At 43.1% G+C, this 23,239-nt stretch overlaps 1 protein-coding gene across 1 annotated transcript in view; it reads left to right on the top strand.

Annotated features, from left to right (window-relative positions):
* Positions 1–23,239, top strand: part of arhgap39 (Rho GTPase activating protein 39) — a 541,093-nt gene that overhangs the window by 169,765 nt on the left and 348,089 nt on the right. Inside the window, exons 2-3 of the mRNA XM_067968557.1 lie at positions 4,711–4,758; positions 15,377–15,805. Coding sequence (XP_067824658.1) covers positions 4,711–4,758; positions 15,377–15,805 — 477 coding nt within the window. The remainder of the gene's footprint in view (positions 1–4,710; positions 4,759–15,376; positions 15,806–23,239) is intronic.

Raw genomic sequence — 23,239 nt, 5'->3', positions numbered from 1 at the left:
CCCAGCAATTTGTAATCTCGGTGCATTCACTGGGAACTAAGTGGTTCCACTTGGAGAGAAAAGAATAATCTGTATTGCCCCAAACTCCAGAGGATGAGCAACATTTATTTTTTAATTATACAAATAGTGAACATTTTGAAGGTACAGTAATTCAGTTCAGTTCATCCATGATTTGCGCACCATCTAAAACCCTTGTACAGTGGAGTTTCTGCAATATGACTGTTACAGTTTGGCTTTTCTCCCCCAATGCCGACCTTGTGTTCATTGCCTAGATTATAGTTCGATAACCAGACCGAATATCTCATAAACTAAAGCCTCTGTCTTTATTCGCTGCCGAGTGTGAGTTGGTGTGCTCCAGCTTTAACAATGAACCGCATATTGTGATACGTCACTAACCAGAGAATATGCAGGATACCCACTACGCTTTCCTGTCGCCTTAGAGGGTGCAAAAATCGCCTTTGGGCCATAGATTGTGTAGGCCAAGACAACTTTTCCAGATTTATTTTCAAAGTATATACAAAAGATTGGCAAGATACTGACTACAGTAACCAAATTGACACTAATAGAAATTACATCGAATGTACAGCAGAGAAACTGGCTATTCGGCCCAACTGGCCTATGCCAGTGTTTATGCTCCACACCAGCCTTCTCCCACCCTACTTCATCTAACCCTATCAGTATATCCTTCTATTCCTTTCTCCCTCATGTTTATCTAGTTTCCCCTTAAATGAATCTATGCTATTGAGTTGACCCCTCATAATTCTTGTAGCTCTTCTCATCACATTTTTAGAAATACAATATCTGGTGGTAGATACACAATGCTTTATTTCTTATGGAGCTCCTATTACTTTCCCTTACACATAGAGGTGCACAGAAGACTGAATACCTGGGGAGAGTCCCTAGATTACAAGGGTGTCTCTTCCTTTGATGTAAAAGCAGTCCCATTGAAGAATGTCCTCAACAAACCATTTCTGAGAAATAAAGCCTCACAGTTAACAATGAGTTAACAGTCCAGGAATCGTGTCCCTTAGTGATGTTCATATCTGTGACACTCGATAGAAGAAATTGCATTTTGAGATAGCTATTGCCAAGAGAAATTCATATTAAGTAGCAATGTATCCAGAGAATGGATTGTGTTTTAGTTGGTCAGACAGAGATTGAAACAACATTGAAATCCCATTTAGGTCTGATGTCCTATTCAATACAATGACTAAGTCTGACTGCCTGCAGCCAATTACCTGTTTAGGTAACCCACAGTAACTTTGTCACAGAACAAATAGAGTTTTCACACACACATCTCCGTGTCCCAGCTGGCTGAGGCTATTTTTACATTGGGATTTACCCTGTCTAAAATCCTATAAAGTAAAGACAGCAGTCCCTGCATTCATCACAATCAATTTGCAAAGCAGCATGTCAGTCGCAGCCTCAGACAGCTGTTCTTATAAACGGACGTGAGCCCTTCGAATGAAGCACACCTCAATTCTTGGAGACGCGGACGGAGTCCCTTTTTTCTTTTTATATCGTAATGCCAGTCATTACAAATTCTAACAGGAAAGCAGTCAAACATTTAACTATAAACAGTCACGGTGCAAATATAATTTGAAAATTCTTCAGTGGAAAATCAGTGATTTACATATTGGTTAGTTGGACATTTTCTTCAAATGGCTTTTAAACAAAGGTACATTGATGGTGGTGCTATACATATTTGGGTAGTTGTTTTACATGCTTAAGGGTTTAGGCAGCTTTGGCGGGAGTACTTAGTCACTGGTACACAGGAGTTATCCACCTGTTCTGGGGGCATGGTAATGTTGAGTTGGTGTTCTTGTGTCCCTGGGAAAGGATGGTGTTGCTCTTCTATTTTCTGTCCGTCCCTCTGTGGGGATGGGTTGTGTTGTGTTGATGAGGGGCGATGGGCATATGTAGGCCTCCAGGAAGAAAGTTCAGACTGCTTGACACGTTCCCAGTTCTAAATTGAGGCTGCACATCACGTTCTGTGACTGTCATATATCCCACACTTGTTTAATCCATGTGTTTGTGATGGGGGCAGTGTGACTTCCCTGTAGGAGGGGAGGTGCATCTTCTCATTGATGGCAGCGAGAGTTCTTCCTTTTTAAAATGTTTTTTTTTTATTTGCTAATTTTCTCCCTTCAGGACTTCTTCAGAGGGCATCGACTTCTGCTGGGGTCCGATTTTACAGTTACTGGCCGCCCTCTGGAACCTCGCTTAAGGTACCTCAACGTTCTTGCTGTGTGAACATAGTGAGTGTCAGCAGGCCATTCCATCAAAGCGGGCATCGCTGCCAAGTCTGATCTTACCCTCACCTGATGCTCACGTGCACTTTTCAGCAGGGTGGGGGTTGCTGAATAGCAATCAGGAGTGGGAACTCTGGTAGGCTACAAGTCACCCCCTCCCAATGCATGGTCACTGAGGGCATTTGAGTGTCCCCACTGTCACCTTGGCTGAGATCAGCTAACTAAGCACAGACTTGGAATGGAACCTGGATCCTTTTTCATCTGTACGACCCAGCAACTCACTGCATAAACCTTCTGAGCTATCAGGGAAACGTGCTGATCTACAGTGGCTCCCGGTCTGGCAACGTCTTGATTTTAAAATTCTCGTCCTTGTGTTCAAATCCCTCCATGGCCTCGCCCCTCCCTATCTCTGTAACCTCCTCCAGCCCTGCAACCCTCCGAGATCTTTGCGCTCCTCCAATTCTGGCCTCTTGTGCATCCCTGATTTCCTTCGCTCCACCGTTGGTGGCCGAGCCTTCAGCTGCCCAGGCCCTAAGCTCTGCAATTCGCACCCTAAACCTCTCTGCCTCTCTACCTCTCCCCCTTTAAGATGGTCCTTAAAACCTCTTTGACCAAGCTTTTGGTCACCTGTCCTTGCGTCTCTTTATGTGGCTCGGTGTCACATGTTGTCTGATAACGCTCCTGTGAAGCGCCGTGGGACATTTTACTATGTTAAAGGCGCTATATAAATGCAAGTTGTTGTTTTGAAATTAATTACTTTTTCCCCCCACTTCAATGGTGTTGTGACATATGTGGTCAGACTTTGGTAGCATTTGTAGTCCTAGTGCATGTTGACATGGTGTCCTGGTTCAGGAGATTACAAAGCTCCTTCAAATTTCCTAACATTCTGTACTTGTGTGCACTATGACTGGTTGCCACAGATTTGCAATTTGTGGGCTTTACTGCACTTAATGTCATTCCTAGTGGCAATTCTCCTTCAACCAGGTTCTCATTCTCTGCATCGTCCATCCTGTCCTGTCCTGAATTGTTTAAAAGGTAACAATCCTAATCTGACAGAAATTGACCATCCGTCACAATATTACCTAACAGCAGAGATTTTTCAAAGGGGAAAAATGACAGAAGATTGTTCAAGTGGCTCTCCAGGGACTTAAGTACATAATCTACGCTGAAGGAGGGCTGCATTGTCGGAGGTACTGTCTTTCGGATGAGACGTTAAACCGAGGCCTCATTTGCCCTCTCAAGTAAAAGAACCCTTGACACTATTTCGAAGAAGAGCAGCGGAATTCTCCCCATTGTCCTGACCAATATTTATCCCTCAGCCATCATCTCTAAAACAGATTATCAGGCCATTGATCTCTTTGCTGTTTATGGGATCTTGCTGTCTGCAAATTGGCTGCCATGTTTCCTACATTACAATGGTGTCTACACTTCAAAAGTATTTCATTGGCTGGTAAAGCGATTTGGGGCGTCCTGAGGTCGTGAAAGGTGCTTTATAAATGCAAGTTCTTTCTTTTACAGGCAGTCACTTGGGCTTGGGGGTCAGGTGACTGACGAACCTTGTGCTCTTTATAATATAGTTTTTAACCCTTCCACTGGATTCTTGTCTGCTATATCCTACGTTTAACCTTCGTGCTACGAGAAGGTGTTCCCAGGACTTTACCAGTGCTGTTTGATTTATTTTATGCGACCTACCCTGGGCGAGTAGCCTGGCTTTTTGTTTGTTCCTTTCTTCCTCCCCCTCTCACTTCTTGTGTAGATACACCACTGTACCTCCTTCCCTCATCAACTGAGGATCACTGGTTCTGGTTATATGAAACAAGACCAAATACCTGCAATTAATGCATTCACCCCCTGATACTTCCAGGGTAACGAACAGAAATAACTTCTTAAAAATAAATAATTTGTTCCTGGGATTTGATGATGTTGGCAGGGCTGCATTTATTGTCTGCCCCATGTTGCCCTGCGGAGGTGGTGATGGACCTTCTCCTTGAACGGCTGCAGTCCTTGTGGTAGTGATGCTCCTACAATGGTGTTAGGTAGGGAATTCCAGGTTATTGAGCCAGCAAAGATGAAGGAATGGCCATATATGGTATGTAACTTGGGGAACTTTTATTCAAAAGTTATTTTTTTTTACGATGTGGAGATGCCGGTGATGGACTGGGGTTGACAATTGTAAACAATTTTACAACACCAAGTTATAGTCCAGCAATTTTATTTTAAATTCACAAGCTTTCGGAGGCTTCCTCCGAAAGCTTGTGAAGGAGGAAGCCTCCGAAAGCTTGTGAATTTAAAATAAAATTGCTGGACTATAACTTGGTGTTGTAAAATTGTTTACAATTTTTTTTTACAGTCTTTGTACTTCACATCATGCGAAAGTAAAAGGGTTAGTTGCAATATATTGGAAAAATAACATGGTAACACTGCACTTACTAAGTTTATAAAATCAATGTTCTTTCAGGTCTTACGACATGCAACTTGAAACTGAGACGGAAGGCGCTACTACATGGTAAGAGGAAAATGGCAAAGCAAATTTAGGCTATTTCTTTGTGAATCGTGGTTTGTGATGTCACTAAAATTCCATGACTAGTTTTACCATTTTGTAATGTATAGCAAGCATCGTTATTCCCTTCCAGTAATCAATAGCTCGATTTAAGCTCGCAGTGATTGGGTTTCCCTTATTGGATTAGCAGGTTATTGAACCGCCCAGTGTGGTACTGAGCTGTATAGACCAGGAATGTCCCGAGTTTGATATCTGCTCTGTGGGAGTTAGCTGATCTAGGCTGGAGTGCTGCCATTAGCCACAATGTCCATAGGCTGGAGTCAGGTCAGGTGTTAAAACCTACTGCAACAATAACTAGATTTTAAGGAGTGTCTTAAAGGAGAGAGAAAGAGGTGGAGAGGTTTAGGGAGGGAATTCCAGAGCTTATGGCCTAGGCAGCTGAAGGCTCAGCCGCCAATGGTGGAGCGATGAAAATCGGGGATGCGCAGGAGGCCAGAATTGGAGGAGCGCAGAAATCTCAGAGGGTTGTAGGGTTGGAGGAGGTTACAGAGATAGAAAGGCTATGGAGAGATTTGAAAATAAGGATGAGAATTTTAAAATCAAGGTTTTGCCGGACCAAGAGCCAATGTAGATCAACGAGCACTGGGATGATGGGTCTGTAATGACAATAGGTGATACTACCTGTGACTAGTCAATTCTGAATGCCAGGCGGTGGTTAAGTAACCTGGCCACCTCAGCTTGGGTAAGGGTATAAAAGGATATGGAGCAAAGGAGGTTAAATGGAGATGAGGTACAGATCCGCCCTGATCTAATTGAATGGCGGAGCGGGCCCGAGGGGCTGAATGGCCTCCGAAGTTCCAATGGTCCAATGTGACTTTATACACACAATACTTGGTAACATAGCACTGCCCAGACCTCAAACAGAAACCCTTGTTACTGTAATTAGCTCACTTAATTGACAAACCCTCATGTGTTCTCCTACTGTTCGGATTGTGAAATAATCATGATTGAGGTGTACAAAATTATGAGGGGCACAGATAGGATGGATACTAAGGAGCTTTTTCCCTTAGTTGAGGGTTCTATAACAAGGGGACATAGATTCAAGGTAAAAGGCGGGAGGTTTAGAGGGGATTTGAGAAAGAACTTTTTCACCCAGAGGGTGGTTGGAGTCTGGAACTCACTGCCTGAAAGGATTGTGGAGGCAGGAACCCTCACAACATTCAAGAAGCATTTGGATGAGCACTTGAAATGCCATAGCATACAAGGCTACGGACCAAATGCTGGAATATGGGATTAGAGTAGACAGGGCTGATGGCCGGTGCGGACACGATGGGCCGAAGGGCCTCTATTCGTGCTGTATAACTCTATGACTCTATAACTCTATGACTCTATGACTCTCTATAATAAACATATTTATGAGACTGCATTATTTGGGCTATAAGCTAAGAATCAGATTTATCTCAAGTAAAATTAGACAGTTGTAGGAAATCAATACTGCAGCATTCATTTGATTAAGAATGTGTAACTACGTGGAGGGAGTGCAGCCTAGATTTACTAGAATGATACCTGGACTCCAAGGGTTAAATTACAAGGTGAGATTACACAAACTAGGGTTGTATTCCGTGGAATTTAGAAGATTAAGGGATGATTTGATCGAAGATTTCAAGATATAGTGGGGAACTGATAGTTTCTCTCTACCCTATTTCCGTTGGTTGGGGAATCTAGGACGAGGGGACATAGCCTAAAAATTAGAGCCAGAACTTTCAGGAGTGAAGTTAGGAAACACTTCTTCACACACAGGGTGATAGATGTTTGGAACTGTCTTCTGCAAACAGCAATTGTTAATTTTAAATCTGAGATTGATAGATTTTTGTTAACCATGTCCCTTAATACCTTTCGTTAAGGTGGGTATATGGAGCTAGGTCACAGATCAGCCATGATCGCATTAAATGGTGGAACATTTCTTGATATGTATTAATGACTTGGACTTGGGTGTACAGGGCACAATTTCAAAATTTGCAGATGACACAAAACTTGGATGGGTAGTAAACAGTGAGGAGGATAGTGATAGACTTCATGAGGATATAGACAGACTGGTGCATGGACAGACACGTGGCAGATGAAATTTAGCATGGAAAAATGTGAAGTGATACATTGCGGTAGGAAGACCGAGGAGAGGCGATATAAACTAGAGGGCACAATTCTAAAAGGGGTACAGGAACAGAGTGATCTGGGGGTATATGTGCACAAATCATTGAAGGTGGCAGGGCAGGTTGAGACAGCGGTTAAAAAAGCATAAGGGATCCTGGACTTTATAAATAGAGGCATAGAGTACAAAAGTACGGAAGTCATGATAACCCTTTATAAAACACTGGTTCGGCCACAACTGGAGTATTGTGTCCCGTTTTGGGCACTGCACTTCAGGAAAGATGTGAAGGCCTTCGAGATGGTGCAGAAGAGATTTACTAGAATGATTCCGGGGATAACGGACTTCAGTTACGTGGATAGACTGGAGAAGCTGGGGATGTTCTCTTGGAACAGCAACGGTTGCGAGGAGATTTGCTAGAGGTATTCCAAATCATGAAGGGTCTAGACAGAGTAGATAGAGAGAAACTGTTCCCATTGGTGGAAGGGTCAACAACATAGATTTAAGGTGATTGGCAAAAGAACGAAAGGTGACATGAGGAAATATTTTTTTACACAGCGAGTGGTTAGGATCTGGAATGCACTGCCCGAGAGGGTGGTGGAGGCAGATTCAATCGTGGCCTTCAAAAGGGAACTGGATAAGTACTTGAAAGGAAATAATTTGCAGGGGTACGGGGATAGGGCGGGGAGTGGGACTAGCTGGATTGCTCTTGATAGAACCGGCGTGGACTCTATGGGCCAAATGGCCTCATTCCGTGCTGAAACCATTCTATGATTCGATGAACGGGCTCGAGGGGCTAAATGGCCTACTCCTGTTCCTATGTTCCTATCTACACCTCCTTGGGTACAAAAATAATGGATGTGACACTGTACTAACTCTCTTGGTAATGCAAACCTGTACCAATCTGTGATATGAAACTGATACGTAAAGCTTTGTCTAACCAGCTAAGAGTTTTGTGTATCCACCTCAACATGGGGTACAGTACAGAAGTACAGGAAGAGCTGGCAGCATGCTGCCTGAGACAGGTGATCTGAGAAGTATATGAGATTGGAAATAATATGGGAAAGGTTAAATTTGGAAAATTACCTTGCATTAAATGGAGAGTAAGATAGGTGGTCAAAGGTTCAAGCTGGTAAAAGGCAAATTTTGGACTGAAGTCAGGAAGTTCGTCCCACAATAAGTGACCAACACATGGAATAGATCCCAATGGAGGAAAAAGCCCTGGAATTGTTTAAGAACTAATTGGATTCTGCAATGGGGAATGAGGGGGGGGGTGGGTAGATATTACAGTATTCCTGGGTAGACGAACTGAGATGGGCCGAATGGCCTACCTCATTTGTAATATATCGTTTGTACCTTCTTGAAGTTCAAAACTGGGATACAGAGAATCAACAGGTGTCTTCTGTAGGAATTAAATTGATTTCCTGAATTCCAACCAAATACCAGACTAAAGCCCATTGAAACATGTGACTAAGCCTTTTCCTTTAACTTGATCGAATCCAGGACAAAGCAAGTGGTCTGTGTTGAGTAGTTTCCACTTGCTTTCCAATTAAAACATAATTGCAAAGGAAAAATGTCTTTGAAGTGACATTTTGCATACCAGACAGCACTGTGTGTCGTCTTCAACCAAGCAAAAACAAATCAGCTGGGAGACGGGCAGCTGGACTGTTCTCAGCAGGCAGGAATAGAATTTAAAATTACCAGCCACCCCTCATAAATTGATATTAAAAATATATAGACTACATGATTTGAAATGTGACATCTGTTATTTCCCTCCACCGCTGGCAAATTTCACGGTATCCAGTCCACTTATATTAAACACTCTGTTGTCAATTTAAGGTTGTGAATTGCTTTTGGAGTTTAGGTGTCTGCCCAACAAAAAAACATGCGCCCACTTGTGACGAAAAAATAAAAGATACGCTAGGTGAAATATCTGGTTTCAGTTCCTGCGGCTGCATTTCCTAAGCAGCTCCCTCCAGACTCAGCCTAAGACAGCGCTCCTGTTTTTCTTTTTAAAAAACGCGTTCGTTAGCTGCTTGATATTTTCCACCCCAATGCAGCCGACTGCCGCATTGTAATTTTTAAACCAGCGGCCCATTTGTTCAAAACTGTCTAATCTAGCCCCAGGTTGCTGTCTTCTAATTTTTAAACATTTCTGACGAGATGGTTTTTGTCATTAGTTAAGTGACTGGTAGACGTCACTTGTGAATGAAAGTTTAGGAAATCCTCGACATAAGTGTTACAAACGATTAATTTTCTTGCAGCGATACTGTTGTTTTCTCTTCATTTTCTTTACCCCCTTCACACACCATTCTCCTTCCAACTAAGGACAACCGTCCTCCAGGAAACTGAGCAAGAGTGACCAGGGGCTGACTTAAACCCCTGATTTGTCCCTTGACTCTAGCATCTGCAGCCCAGGCTGGGATTATAAACTTGCTGCATAGGAAATCGTGGACATGGATGTCTATTGAAGACGCTGCTGTTTATTTTTAATTCGTTGCGAATGTCCTCCTTTAGATGTTGACTCCTTTTGTTTTACACGGGTGCCAGGTGTCTTCTGGAACCTCACCTGTGGCCATTATTCAGGTGTGAGCCTTGGCAGTTAAAGGCATATGAGGCTATTTGACAGCAGAAGGCAAACCCGGCTCCCGACATCTGCACAATTACACTTCCAGCAGAGGTCGTTGGATTATGATCAGAGCGGGAGCTCTGGTTCATTATTTCCCTCCCTAACCTGGGGCACGGAGGCAAATTGCAGCATTCCTACTGCTGCCCCAGCTGAAATCAGCTAACTAGGCACAGGCAGGGATCGAACCGAGGACCTGCCTGGCCTCTATGGCTTGGCTACGTACTGGATACCCTCACCGAGCCTTCGGAGGAGACAATCTAATGATCCTTCTTTGTTTCGAAAAATTCTCTGTTCGAATTATTGTTACTCGGAAGATTGATTCCGAATTAAATAGCATTGTTGTTGTATGAGAGGTGTCCATTTAATTATGGTGATGCAGAAGGACCTGGTCTCTCTCACTTGCTCGCTGTTTTCAAAATCTTTATGCTCTTCTTCCTTTGTGTTACTGTTACAATCTGATGAGATGATTATTGGATTGCAGATGAGAGTCACTCGGGGTGACTGGCCCCTCTGATTTAAATGCGCGCACTATTTGTCTTCTATCAGGGGAGTCCCAAGGCACTGTTGTTGCTCTCCCCTGCTTCCTGCCAAAATTACCAAACTAATGTTTGACTTGCTAGCACATATGTGCTACCATGTTGCCAATAACTAGGGTTTTCCAGGTTGCATCACTTTGGAGGCTGAATTACTTTTACTTGGTGTCAGCTTTGGCTCAGTGGGTTGCACCCTTGCCGCTGAGACAGAAGGTCGTGGGTTCAAGCCCCACTCCATAGCCTTGAGCACATAATCTAGGCTGACACTTCAGTGCAGTACTGAGGGAGCCGCTCTACTGTCGGCGATACGGTCTTTCGGATGAGACATTAAACAGTCTGCCCCCTTGGATGGAAGTCTGCCTCTCGTGGTACTATTCAAAGAAGGGCAGGGGAGCCCGGGCCAATATTTATCCCTCAGCCAACATCACTAAAGAAAAATAAACAAATTGCCTGCTGCGTTTTCCTACATTACAACAGTAACTATAATTCAAGAATACTTCATTGGCTGTCAAGTGCTTTGGGATGTCCTGAGATTGTGAAAGGTGCTATGTAAATGCAAGTTCATTCTTTCTTTAGTGGGGAATGAAGATATTGCAGGTCTGGATCATAATCAGTCAGTGATGAGGTATTTTTATGATAGACATCAAAACTGAATTTCTGAAGCTGTGTTTTCCGTTGGTTGAAAATTGTGGGTGCCAGTCTATAATAAATTTGCTATGTATGTTGTGCATTCATTATTTAGGTGTTGCCACTCTGACATGTGATCACACTCACAGCTACACACTTCTACCACTGGAAGGGGCTTGATAACCTCCAGAGCTGCAGTTCCCCATACTTATACCCACAACATCACTAGTGCCCTCTGCAGGAAATTCACTGTGCCCACTTTCTCTGGGCAATGCAACAGGACATCCACTCGTGAATATTGTATTATAAAATTAAACCCTATTCTTACGGCGACTGGGATTGTGAAACATGGAGTTGTGCAGTGGCAAGAATCTTGGTGCTGCAACATTGTGGTTGGGTACAGCTCACTGGGGTTTGGGGGAGGTGGGCAAGATGCCAAGTGGTTATTGGATATTTCCCATTCACCAGAGGGTTGGAAAAACAAAGGCTAGTTCTGTGGACCAGTTAGCAGACCATTACAGAGTACAATTGGTATATAAGAGCAGATAGATTTTTTTGGGAGAATTTCACTTGATAACCTTTGAATTTCCTTTTATGCAAAGCTTTTCCCCATTAGCTGAAATAAAGAGGTAGAATTCATGATGGCTGAACATGATCAATGGAAGGATTGAGTTTAATGGACAGAATGTTTTCATGTTTCATTTTTTTAAAAAAAAGGTTAAGTCTCCTTAGAGCAGAGTAGGTTAAGAGGAGATTTAATAGAGGTCTTTCAAAATTATGAAGGTTTTGATAGAGTAAATAAGGAGAAACTGTTTCCACTGGCAGGAGGGTTGGGAACCAGAATATACAGATTTAAGATAATTGGCGAAAGAGCCAGAGGGGAGATGAGGAGAAATTGTTTTATGCCATGAGTTGTTATGATCTGGAATGCACTGCCTGAAAGGGTGGTGGAAGGAGATTCAATAGTAACTTTCAAAAGAGAATTGGATAAATTTCAAAACTTTCAAAAGAGAATTGAAAAAGGAAAACTTTGCAGAGCTGTGGGGAAAGAACAGGGAAGTGGGACTAATTGAATAGCTCTTTCAACGAGCCAGCACGATGGGCCGAATGGCCACCCTCTGTGCTGTATGATTCTATGTATTCCTATATAGGCATGTGATCGATCTGGTCTAATTATTCCACTGCACCTACCATTTTTAATAGTTTATGCTTTATTTATTAATGCTGTTGCACTGATAAGTAATGCATGTCAACCTGCTGTTCAAGTTGTCTTGTCTGGAAAAAGCCTAGAGGATTCCAAAAGTACAAGTGTTTAAATGATGTACTTTGTTCAGATAACAAAGCCCTGAGCCACAATGTATTATAAATCACCTTAAATCAAACTCAACAAAACTGGCCCCGCAAGCCCCACATATATTACTGATTATAGTATATTTTTTGAGACTATTGTCTCATCTTTCATTTCAGCTGGGAATCGCTGGGACGTCAGTCTATCCCATCCTTCACAGTACAAAGCAAAGAAGACTGAATAGACTGGGGCTGTTTTCTCTAGAAAAGAGAAGACTGAGAACTGACATGATAAAGGTCTTTAAAACTATGAAGGGGTTCAATAGGGTCGACGTAGAGAAGATGTTTCCACTTGTCCAAAAGTAGGGGTCATTAATATAAGATAGTCACTAATAAATCCAATGAAGAATTCAGGAGAAACTTCTTAGAGAGTGGTGAGAATGTGGAACTCATTACCACAAGGAGTAGTTAACGCGAATAGCATAGATGCATTTAAGGGGAAGCTGGATAAGTGCATGAGGGGAGGGAGAAAGCAATAGGTTATGTTGATCGGGTGAGATGAAGTAGGATAGGAGGAGGCTCATGTGGAGTATAAGCACTGGCATAGACCAGTTGAGCCGAATGGCCTGCTTCTGTGCTGTGAATTCTATGAAGTATATATACGTGATTATAATTGAGGACCCAACATTGGTTGTAGATATCTTGTGTTTAAATCCTAGGATTGCAGTAAAGTTTTTTTATACGGTACGTCTATCCTTTGAAAGCGTGAGGAAAGTTTTCATTTGTTATCCCCTTTCTGATCGGATGAGTCTTTGCTTAGGCGTACAAGATAAAAGTAAAAATAAATTCAGTGGAGAGAATTGCTATCGGGGACGTCTATCACTTTTGACGTACTTGAACAGCTGACTTTCAACACGTGGCTGAAGTGAACCTGCAGTGTGTTAATCTGCTATAAAACAGCTGTCTTCAGCTGCAGTGACAGCACCCCTTTGTGCTGTACAATTGCCCTTGTGTAGATAAGTGAATAATTTGGATAGCTGACAGAATATGACTTATAGTATTGTACTGTATCAAGCTATACTGATTCAGTGCGGAAGCCGCCATTCAGTGCAAGGAAATAATTATGCACAAGGGGCATTCTGGGAGGTCCAGCTGGTTCAAATAAGTGATGTTTAAATAAACGGTGCCCTGCTGTAAGCTAATCTGTATTCTGCCTTTCTAGAAGTGCACTGATGCTGAATGTTCCATATACAAACTTCAAGGAGCTTTTCAGCCAAATGGGTACTGTCCTATTCCTTTCTTTCCATAAATTCAATTCTGGCCTCTTGCACATCCCCAATTTTAATCGCTCCACCATTGGCGGCCATGCCTTCAACTGCCTAAGCTCTGGAATTCCTTCCCTAAACCTCTCTGCTTTTTCTCTCTCTCTCTCTCTCTCTCTCTCTCTCCTCCTTTTAAGACACTTCTTAAAACCCATCTCTTTGACGAAGGTTTTGGACACCTGTCCTAATATCTCCTTATGTGGCTCGGTATCAAATTTTGTTTGATAATCGTTCCTGTGAAATGCCTTGGGACGTTTTACTATATAAATTCAAGTTATTGTTGTTGTTGAAACACATGTTCCTTTTTAACATGGCTAGGGACTCCAGTAAGGCTTAAAAACGATACTGTCTGAGTGGGAAAAGGAAAAAGATTACTTACACTTTTTTAAAAACCGTTTGAGAAATAAGAAAAGGGCATTTGAGCTGCATTTTTTAAAAGTTCATTCATGGGATGTGGGCATTGCTGGCAAGGCCAGCATTTATTGCCCATCCCTAATTGCCCTTGAGAAGATGGCGGTGAGCTACCTTCTTGAACCGTTGCAGTCCGTGTGGTGAAGGTTCTCATACAGTATAATATAGTCCACATCAGTGGCTTCTATTTAGTAACTTGCCCGACAGCTGGGTGAAACATGGAAATAAGCGTGAGGATGTGTAGGAGAGTTGCAGATAAACTTAATGTCCTACAACTACCCAGCACTGTAGGGCTGATTTTCCAAATACTTGCTCCAGCCACGGAGCTTCACCCGTCGGGACAGCGTATCGGGAGATTGCAGCTGTACTTCCCATGATTTTTCATCTGTTAAAATCGATAGCTGGAGAAACATGAGGAGTGCACCAGTGACTTCATGATGTGCATTCCCAGCTAGCGAGGCACTGTGTTGGGATCGCTCATTCGAGAAATCGGCCCTCTTGAGGCTGCGCTCCAACATGATGCCCAAACACATGCCATCCTGCACAATAAAGCATGTATTCTGAACACTGTCGTCTCTTTATTGGATTGGGGGGTGGATCCACATAATTGAACAAAAAGAAAGATCCACATCATCCCAGTACAGGTGGGGTATCCCCTCCTTCATTTTGTGATTTTAATTTTAAATTGATCTCTCCTCCTCGTTAACTCCCCAATTAGAGGAAATAATTTTTCCCCTGTGTGCCCTTTCAAAATTCTTCTTCATTTTAAAAACCTCTCTTCAATCTTGTGTGCGCCTTCTCCACTAGAAATAGTCCCAGTATTTCATTTCTCTTCATAACTATCTTTCTTGAGTTTGACATTGTTTTACATCATTTGAACCCTTCAAAGAAATTAGTTTCCTGTAATCCCTTCCACTAAACCATTATTTTCCATGTAGTGTTACAAAAGCAGATTAGTAGTGTTGTTGCTGCTCTTCCCTTGTTTATAAGAGTCCGGCACATTGTGATAAGCCTCACAGCCATTGGGCTTGAAAATTGGCGGAGGTTCCAGAAACCACAACCCTGCCCTCCTTAAAAGTTCTCTCAAATCCGAAGTCCCTGCCTTAACTACCTTGCCTTAAATTAGCTGAATTCAGAAATTATTTTAAGAATATTAGTTGGTTGCTTGATTAAGGGGAATACTGAAGCCTGTGGGGAGCAAACAGGAGAGTGGGATTAGATTTAAATGGCTCATTGAGAAAAACATCTGTACAGACTTGATGGGCCTGTTTCTGTGCTGTAAATTTCTAGGATTCATGAAGATCTGTTTTATCTGAGTTCCTTCACTTGGAAATGATGGTGTGATGTGTCAGCACCATGCAATCATTCCTCTTGTCTCCAGTTGGTGGAAGCAATTGCAAGTTGCTACTTGGTCAATCAGTGGGTGTCTCGAGTGATCATCCAGGGCAGGGTCCATGTAGTGGCAGCACCCACTCCAGATGTCATCTACACCTGATGTACCTCACAAAGTAAAAGATTTTTAATGTCTCAGTCCCACTGTATGGGGAACTGTTTAGTGATAAAGTGCTGAAATTTTGAAACTACAGCCAGGAATACTCTCTTTAAAGAGCTGATGTGGTATGTCTGTATATCCATATATATTTTTATAAGCTTTTTATCTTTTTTAAAGGCTGGAATGGGTGGAGATCATTGAGCCTCGAACTCGGGAGCGTATGTACGCTAACCTTATCACTGGAGAATGCGTCTGGGATCCACCTTCTGGTGTCCGGATAAAGCGCACCAATGAAAATCAGTGGTGGGAGCTCTTCGATCCCAACACCTCTAGGTTTTATTATTACAATGCCACAACACAGCGGACGGTCTGGCATCGGCCTCAGAACTGTGACATCATCCCACTGGCCAAATTGCAGACGTTAAAACAGAACACCGACTCGCCGAGCCGAGCTTCAGCCGACAACAGTCCTGGGCGTAGTAGCAATATCAGCAGAGAAGGGAGCACCAGCTCTTCCCTGGAACAGGAACTGGAAGCTGACAGGACACAAGAACAAGCACGACCAAAACAAGCCCAGCAGATTATTGGAAAAGAGGAACCGGAGAGGTAAGGTTTAGAGCTCCTGCATGGTATATGTGCATGTAATGCGTTTGTTCTCACTTGGTCGTTCTCTTTTCCACCCCCCACCCCCACCCCCACTTCACCACCACCACCATCAAAATCATATCTGCCATCTAATGGGTGAGGCATTGGTTTCTGGTGGGTTATTGGATGGCATAATAAGGTGACAGACAATTGTTGACAGATATCATTGGTTAGACTGCGGAGAGTTAATGCTGGTTGTCAGTAGGCCTTCCTTTGGCCTAATGAATCCTTAAACGACTGTGTTCGGGAGCTAATTGCTAGCTGTGCATTTGAATTAATACACACTACGGACCAAGTCAAAGTAAGGCCTTCGATAAAGTCCCGCACAGGAGGCTGGTCAAGAAGGTACGAGCCCATGGAGTCCAGGGTGCCTTGGCACTTTGGATACAAAACTGGCTTAGTGGCAGAAGGCAGAGGGTGATGGTCGAAGGTTGTTTTTGTGACTGGAAGCCTGTGGCCAGTGGGGTACCACAGGGATCTGTGCTGGGGCCCTTGCTGTTTGTGGTCTACATTAACGACTTGGATATGAATGTAAAAGGTATGATCAGTAAGTTCGCTGATGATACAAAAATTGGTAGGGTGGTAAATAGCGAGGAGGATAGCCTCAGTCTGCAGGACGATATAGATGGGTTGGTCAGATGGGCGGAACAGTGGCAAATGGAATTTAACCCGGAAAAGTGCAAGGTGATGCACTTTGGAGGGACTAACAAGGCAAGGGAATACGCAATGAATGGGAAGACCCTAGGCAAGACAGAGGGTCAGAGGGATCTTGGTGTGCAAGTTCACAGATCCCTGAAGGCGGCGGAACAGGTAGATAATGTGGTAAAGAAGGCATATGGGATACTTGCTTTTATTAGCCAAGGCATAGAATATAAGAGCAAGGAGGTTATGATGGAGCTGTATAAAACACTGGTTAGGCCACAGCTGGAGTACTGTGTGCAGTTCTGGTCGCCGCACTACAGGAAGGATGTGATCGCTTTGGAGAGGGTGCAGAGGAGATTCACCAGGATGTTACCAGGGCTGGAGCGCTTCAGCTATGAAGAGAGACTGGGAAGATTGGGTTTGTTTTCCTTGGAGCAGAGGAGGCTGGGGGGGGGACATGATTGAGGTGTACAAAATTATGAGGGGCATAGATAGGATGGATACTAAGGAGCTTTTTCCCTTCGTTGAGGGTTCTATAACAAGGGGGCATAGATTCAAGGTAAAAGGCGGGAGGTTTAGAGGGGATTTGAGAAAGAACTTTTTCACCCAGAGGGTGGTTGGAGTCTGGAACTCACTGCCTGAGAGGGTTGTAGAGGCAGGAACCCTCACAACATTCAAGAAGGATTTAGATGAGCACTTGAAATGCCATAGCATACAAGGCTACGGACCAAATGCTGGAATATGGGATTAGATTAGACTGGGCTTGATGGCCAGCGCGGACACGATGGGCCGAAGGGCCTCTATCCGTGCTGTATAACTCTATGACTCTATAACTCTAAAGGTGATGGCACCATTTGGCAGTGGGTATCACAAGGAAGGTGACGCTTCACCACTGGGCGGATTCTTTGGAGCGATGCAGCGTGTTGAGATACGGCTCAACAAACAAGCACAGGCAACTCTTACAGTTCCAAATATAGATAGATCATTGATCTCTGAACCTGAAAGTGTAAATGTGGTAAAATAAATGCTCCACAAGGATCAATTTAGCCACCCAAGGAATAGATATTTTTTTATTTCTTAGTGCAGTAGTCTCTCCCTCTCTGCAACTGTGGATAAAGAATTTGATATTTTAAGAACAAAAGAATGGGAATCAGAAAAGTCCATGAAAGCCCAATAAGTCTTTTCCTCAGAGATCATTCCACTGTCTCATTACGTCACCCTATCACCTTTTTTTCTGTTTTTCTGTCTCTTGTTCTCTCTAGAATAGCATCTAATTACCTCTTGAACCCATTTACGCTGTACACTTCGGGGCCCTTTCCTGGAAAACTTATTACACATCTGTTACCGTTTGGATATAAAACTTCTCTCTCATTTCCCTTCTGAGTCCTAACTTTCTCATTTTAACTGGCGTACCCTGGTATATGAACCATCTTCCACAGTGCACAATTTGTCCAGATCAATTTTGTCAATTCCCTTCATAATCTTGGAAACTTTGACCTGTCTTCTAACAAAAACAAGCCTATATTCCTGAAAATTTCTTCACGGCTTAAATTCCTGACGCTTGTGTGCCTGGCCACACTACTGAATTGAACTCTGCAGCTTGCACTGAGCTATAAGGAAGGGGAGAAGTGTTAGGAATCACTGAGTTGTTTTGATTACAAATTGGTTCCAAGACTTGTATTTTATAGATGGGCAAAAACACCTGTTACTGAATTGCCTCCTGAATCTCCTGGTATTATTTGGAATTGGGTCCAAAGCTGAGACCAGGTAGTTTATCCAACTGAGGTGCAAAATCAAATGATAAATCACCAAAGCTGCTCTTGTCCGTCTCAGCAACAGGTTAAAGCGGAGTTTGCGGAACACTGGGATTATTTTGTTTCCCAGCTCTTGTAGGACTGGTGCAGTGTATTGAGGTTGGAGCGAAGGGATCTTAAAGTGCATGAAGTTGCCGTGCGATGAAGTGGTGGAACCAAATCGTTGATGGGAGGAACTCTTAAGTTGTCCAGGCCTGTAACGCAGTTTTTTTTCACTCTTACCCCTGCCCCGACCTCTATGTTAAATCCCACAATCATTGGCTGTACCATTTCGGGAGGGGAGGAGGTGGTGTTTTTCTCCCCTCCGTGAAATATTACACAATCGGTGTTTTTTTCAATTTCAGAAATAATGCTCAAGTCTTTGACATTAGTAGGAGCTGAAAGAAAAAGCTCTTTGAGAGAGAGCCTTCTGCAAGATAACGTCACAAAATTTAAAAAAACAAAACTGAAGGCCAGTACATTTAAGTGAGTGGGAGGGAGAATATTCCATTCTCATTCCATTGGTGAAAATAAAGGATTCTACAGGGGTCGGGGGGAGGGGTAGGGAGAGTGGGTGGAGTTTGTTTGCCAGACTGTGACTCCCCTCCCCCCACAAGTATAATCTCTTGATGGCAATTGGGAAGATTGTGGCCCAAGCTACATTCCCATCTTGGGACATTGGGCAAAATGCCACGGGTGGCAGGGTTTGAAGAGGAAGAAAGGAGAAAATCCATTAAAAATCAAATTAAAATGACAAGCTGGGCTCGTTGTATTTTAGTCGTCCTGATGTCCCTCCTGTGTGGGTGTTTGGTGAATTTTATTTCTAAGGACAGGCAGGTTGGAAATAAAGTGGTTTGCTGCAGGAAAGATTGTCTTGTAGCTGACTCACACAATTTCTCTGCCTATTCCTCCTATCACTGTAGCTTCAAATCTCTCACAGTCGGACTAAAGGATAGTACGGCAATGTAGGGCTCATCTTTGTGAGCAGCAGGTCATTGCTTCTTGAAGCTTTCTGTCACCCTTCCTCCAGGATTTGTTTGAGAAATTATAGAACATTACAGCCCTCTGAAAATAACATATTGCCTTCCTAAAAATCAGAAAGGTTTACCATGCAATCATATTACATCCTTTATGTGTATCGAGCCCAGTGCTCGTGGAATATGAAGAGCTGATATGTTTTGTGAGTCCACCCTTCGGTGTTTGGTGAGGATTTACCATTCTTGTATTACAACAGTGACTTGACTTCGAAAAGTACATCATTGGGACGTCCTGAGGTTGTGAAAGGCACTATATATAAATGCAAGTTCTTTTTTTCTATTTGGTGAGCTTGCAGGTGGTGCTGACCGTGAGACTAGGCCCCTGCTGAAAAGCCAACGGTGCAAGTGGTCAAAACTACACGGATAGGGAAGAGCCTGCTTTCCATCAGATGCTTCCCCCTCTTGGAAAATTCATTCTTTTTCAGAATAATCTATGGCAGCACCTTCTGAAACATTTAGTAAATCAATGTCTTTAAAATTAAGAATTGCTTCTCTAACTGTGTTGTAAGTGACGGTCTGTACTTAATCTATTAAAGATATTGGTGCAGTATATCTAACCTTTGAGGGCATATCGTAGAGACCAGTAAAAGTTAATTAGTTGTTTGACAGGACTCCTTGCCACAGAGGGCAATCCAATATTTCTACAATTTTTGTTTGTTTTCTATTTTAAAAAAATTCCACAGTAAGGGAATGAGAAACCAAGATTTTTCTTTTTAATTTACTAACTCTTGTTTGTACGGACCTTGAATCTGAACCGGATCGATCGAGGTACATTGCATTTTACCCTCAAGAGTAATCTCAGTAATTGGGCCTCTGAAGTCGCAATTTCTACATTGATATGACTCGAAGCAGAGCTGAAGAGCCAACCAAGTGTTGTTGTTTAATCTCCTGAAATAAATTGTAACTGCTTGTTTATAAATAAAATTCTGATGTGGCAGCAGTTGGTAGAAATCATTTTAAAGGTGACGGGCGTTAAAACAGTATCGCAAGTAACCTTAAAGTGCTCGTTAATTTTAAAGAATAATTACCCGGTAACACATAGCTGGCAGTTAGTTTCAGGCTGTGATTTAGTCTCTGGCGTTCTGCTGACATTATGTAGGGTGCTCAAGCTTTAGCCTCACAGCTTATGGATAATAGAGCCTCAAATTTGCTGCAGATTTACATTTATTTATTTATTCATTTCATTCATTCACTCATTCATTCACTCATTGTTTTTGTACGGTGCTTTTAAGTTCAGGGGTGATGTCAGGAAGCACTTCTTCACACAAAGGGGAGTGGAAATCTGGAACTCTTCCTCCGCCAAGACGCTGTTGAGGCTGGGGGCCAATTGAAAATTTCAAGACAGAGATTGATCGATTTTTGTCAGGCAAGGATATTAAGGGTTACGGAACCAAGGCGAGTAAATGAAGTTAAGAAACGGATCAGCCATGATCTAATTGAAAGGCGGAACAGGCTCGAGGGGCTGAATGACCTCCTCCTGTTCCTATGTTTTGCCAGCCCCCGAGGCTGTTGTATGGGCTCTGCCAGCACAGCTCTAAGTGGTGTGATCACTTTTCCATTTTTCTCTTCCTCTCTTTTTAAAAAAAATATATTTGTCCTCAGGATGTTGGCGACACAGGCGAGGCCGCATTTATTGCTCACCCCCAAGGGCATTAGGAGTCAACCATATAGTGTGGGACTGGAATCACTTGTGAACAAAACTGGATATGGGGGTGGCAGGATCCCCTCCCTGAAGGACATTGGTGAACCACTTGGGTGTTTACAACAATCCGGCAGCTTTTGTGGTTATTTTATAGAATCATAGAAAGGTTACAGCATGGAAGGGGGCCATTCGGCCCATCGAGTCCGTGCCGGCTCTATGCAAGAGCAATCCAGCTAGTCCTACTCCCCCGCCCTATCCCTGTAGCCCTGCAAATTTTTTCCTTTTATGTACTTATCTAGTTCCCTTTTGAAGGCCATGATTGAATCTGCCTCCACCACCCCCTCAGGCAGTGCATTCCAGATCCTAACTAGTCACTGTGTAAAAAAGTTTTTCCTCATGTCACCTTTGGTTCTTTTGCCAAAAACCTTAAATCTGTGTCCTCTGGTTCTCGACCCTTCTGCCAATGGGAACAGATTCTCTCTATCTATTCTGTCTAGACCCTTCATGATTTTGAAAACCTCTATCAAATCTCCTCTCAATCTTCTCTGTTCCAAGGAGAACAACCCCAGTTTCTCCAGTCCATCCATGTAACTACAATCCCTCATCCCTGGAATCATTATAGTAAATCTTTTCTGCACCCTCTAAGGCCTTCACATCCTTCCTAAAGTGCGGTGCCCAGAACTGGACACAATACTCCAGTTGTGGTCGAACCAGTGTTTTATAAAGGTTCATCATGGCTTCCTTGCTTTTGTTCTCTGCGCATCTATTTGTAAAGCCCAGGATCCGGTATGCTTTTTTTAACCGCTTTCTCAACCTGCCCTGCTGCCTTCAACGATTTGTGTACATATACCCCCAGATCTCTGTTCCTGCACCCCTTTTAGATTTGTGCCCTCTAGTTTATATTACCTCTCTTCGTTCTTTCTACCAAAATGTATTTTTCTGCGTTAAATTTTATCTGCCACGTGTCCGCCCATTTCACCAGCCCCTTGAAGTCTATCACTATCCTCCTCACTGTTCACTACCCTTCCAAGTTTTGTGTCGTCTGCAAATTTTGAAATTGCGCCCTGTACACCTAAGTGATTAGTCATTAATATAGATCAAGAAAAGCAGTGGTCCCAGCACCAACCCCTGGGGAAACCACTGTACACCTTCCTCCAGTCCGAAAAATAACCATTCACCACTACTCTCTGCTTCCTGTTGCTTAGCCAATTTTGTATCCATGCTGCTACTGCACCCCCCCCCCCCCACTTTATTCCTTGGGCTTCAATTTTGATGACAAGCCTATTATGCGGCACTTTATCAAACGCCTTTTGAAAGTCCATATACACCACATCAACTGGATTGCCCTCATCAACCTTCTCTGTTACCTCATCAAAAAACTCAATCAAGTTAGTTAAACACAATTTGCCTTTAACAAATCCATGCTGACTTTCCCTAATCAATCCACACTTGTCCAAGTGACTGCTAATTCTGTCCCGGATTATCGTTTCTAAAAGTTTCCCCACCACTGAGGTTAAACTGACTGGCTTGTAGTTGCTGGGTTTATCCTTACACCCCCTTTTGAACAAGGGTGTAACATTTGCAATTCTCCAGTCCTCTGGCAGCACCCCCGTATCTATGGATGTTTAGAATGTAATGGCCAGTACCTCCGCAATTTCCACCCTTACTTCCCACAGCAACCTAGGATGCATCCCATCCGGACTGGGTGACTTATCTACTTCAAGTACAACTAGCCTTTCTAGTACCTTCTCTATCAATTTTTAGCCCATCCAGTATCTGAACTACATCTTCCTTTACTGTGACTCTGGCAGCATCTTCTTCCTTGGTAAAGACAGATGCAAAGTACTCATTTAGTACCTCTGCCATCCCCTCTGCCTCCATGAGTAGATTTTTTTGGTCCCTGATTGGCTCCACCCCTCCTCTTACTACCCTTTTACTGTTTACATGCCTATAGAAGACTTTTGGATTCCCTTTTATGTCTGCCGCCAGTCTATTCCCAGACTCTCTCTTTGCCCCTCTTATTTCCTTTTTCACTTCCCCTCTGAACTTTCTATATTCAGCCTGGTTCTCACTTGTGTTATCAACCTGACATCTGTCATATGCCCCATTTTTCTGCTTCATCTTACTTTCTATCTCTTTTGACATCCAGGCAGCTCTGGCTTTAGTTGCCCTACCTTTCTCCCACGTGGGAATGTACCTAGACTGTACCTGAACCATCTCCTCCTTAAAGGCCGCCACTGTTCAATTATAGTTTTACCTGCCAATCTTTAATTCCAGTTTA

This window comes from Heptranchias perlo, chromosome 2, assembly GCF_035084215.1.
Source record: "Heptranchias perlo isolate sHepPer1 chromosome 2, sHepPer1.hap1, whole genome shotgun sequence".
NCBI lineage: Eukaryota > Metazoa > Chordata > Chondrichthyes > Hexanchiformes > Hexanchidae > Heptranchias > Heptranchias perlo.
The sequence above is the reverse complement of the archived record's forward strand: the minus strand, read 5'-3'. Positions and strand labels throughout refer to the sequence as shown.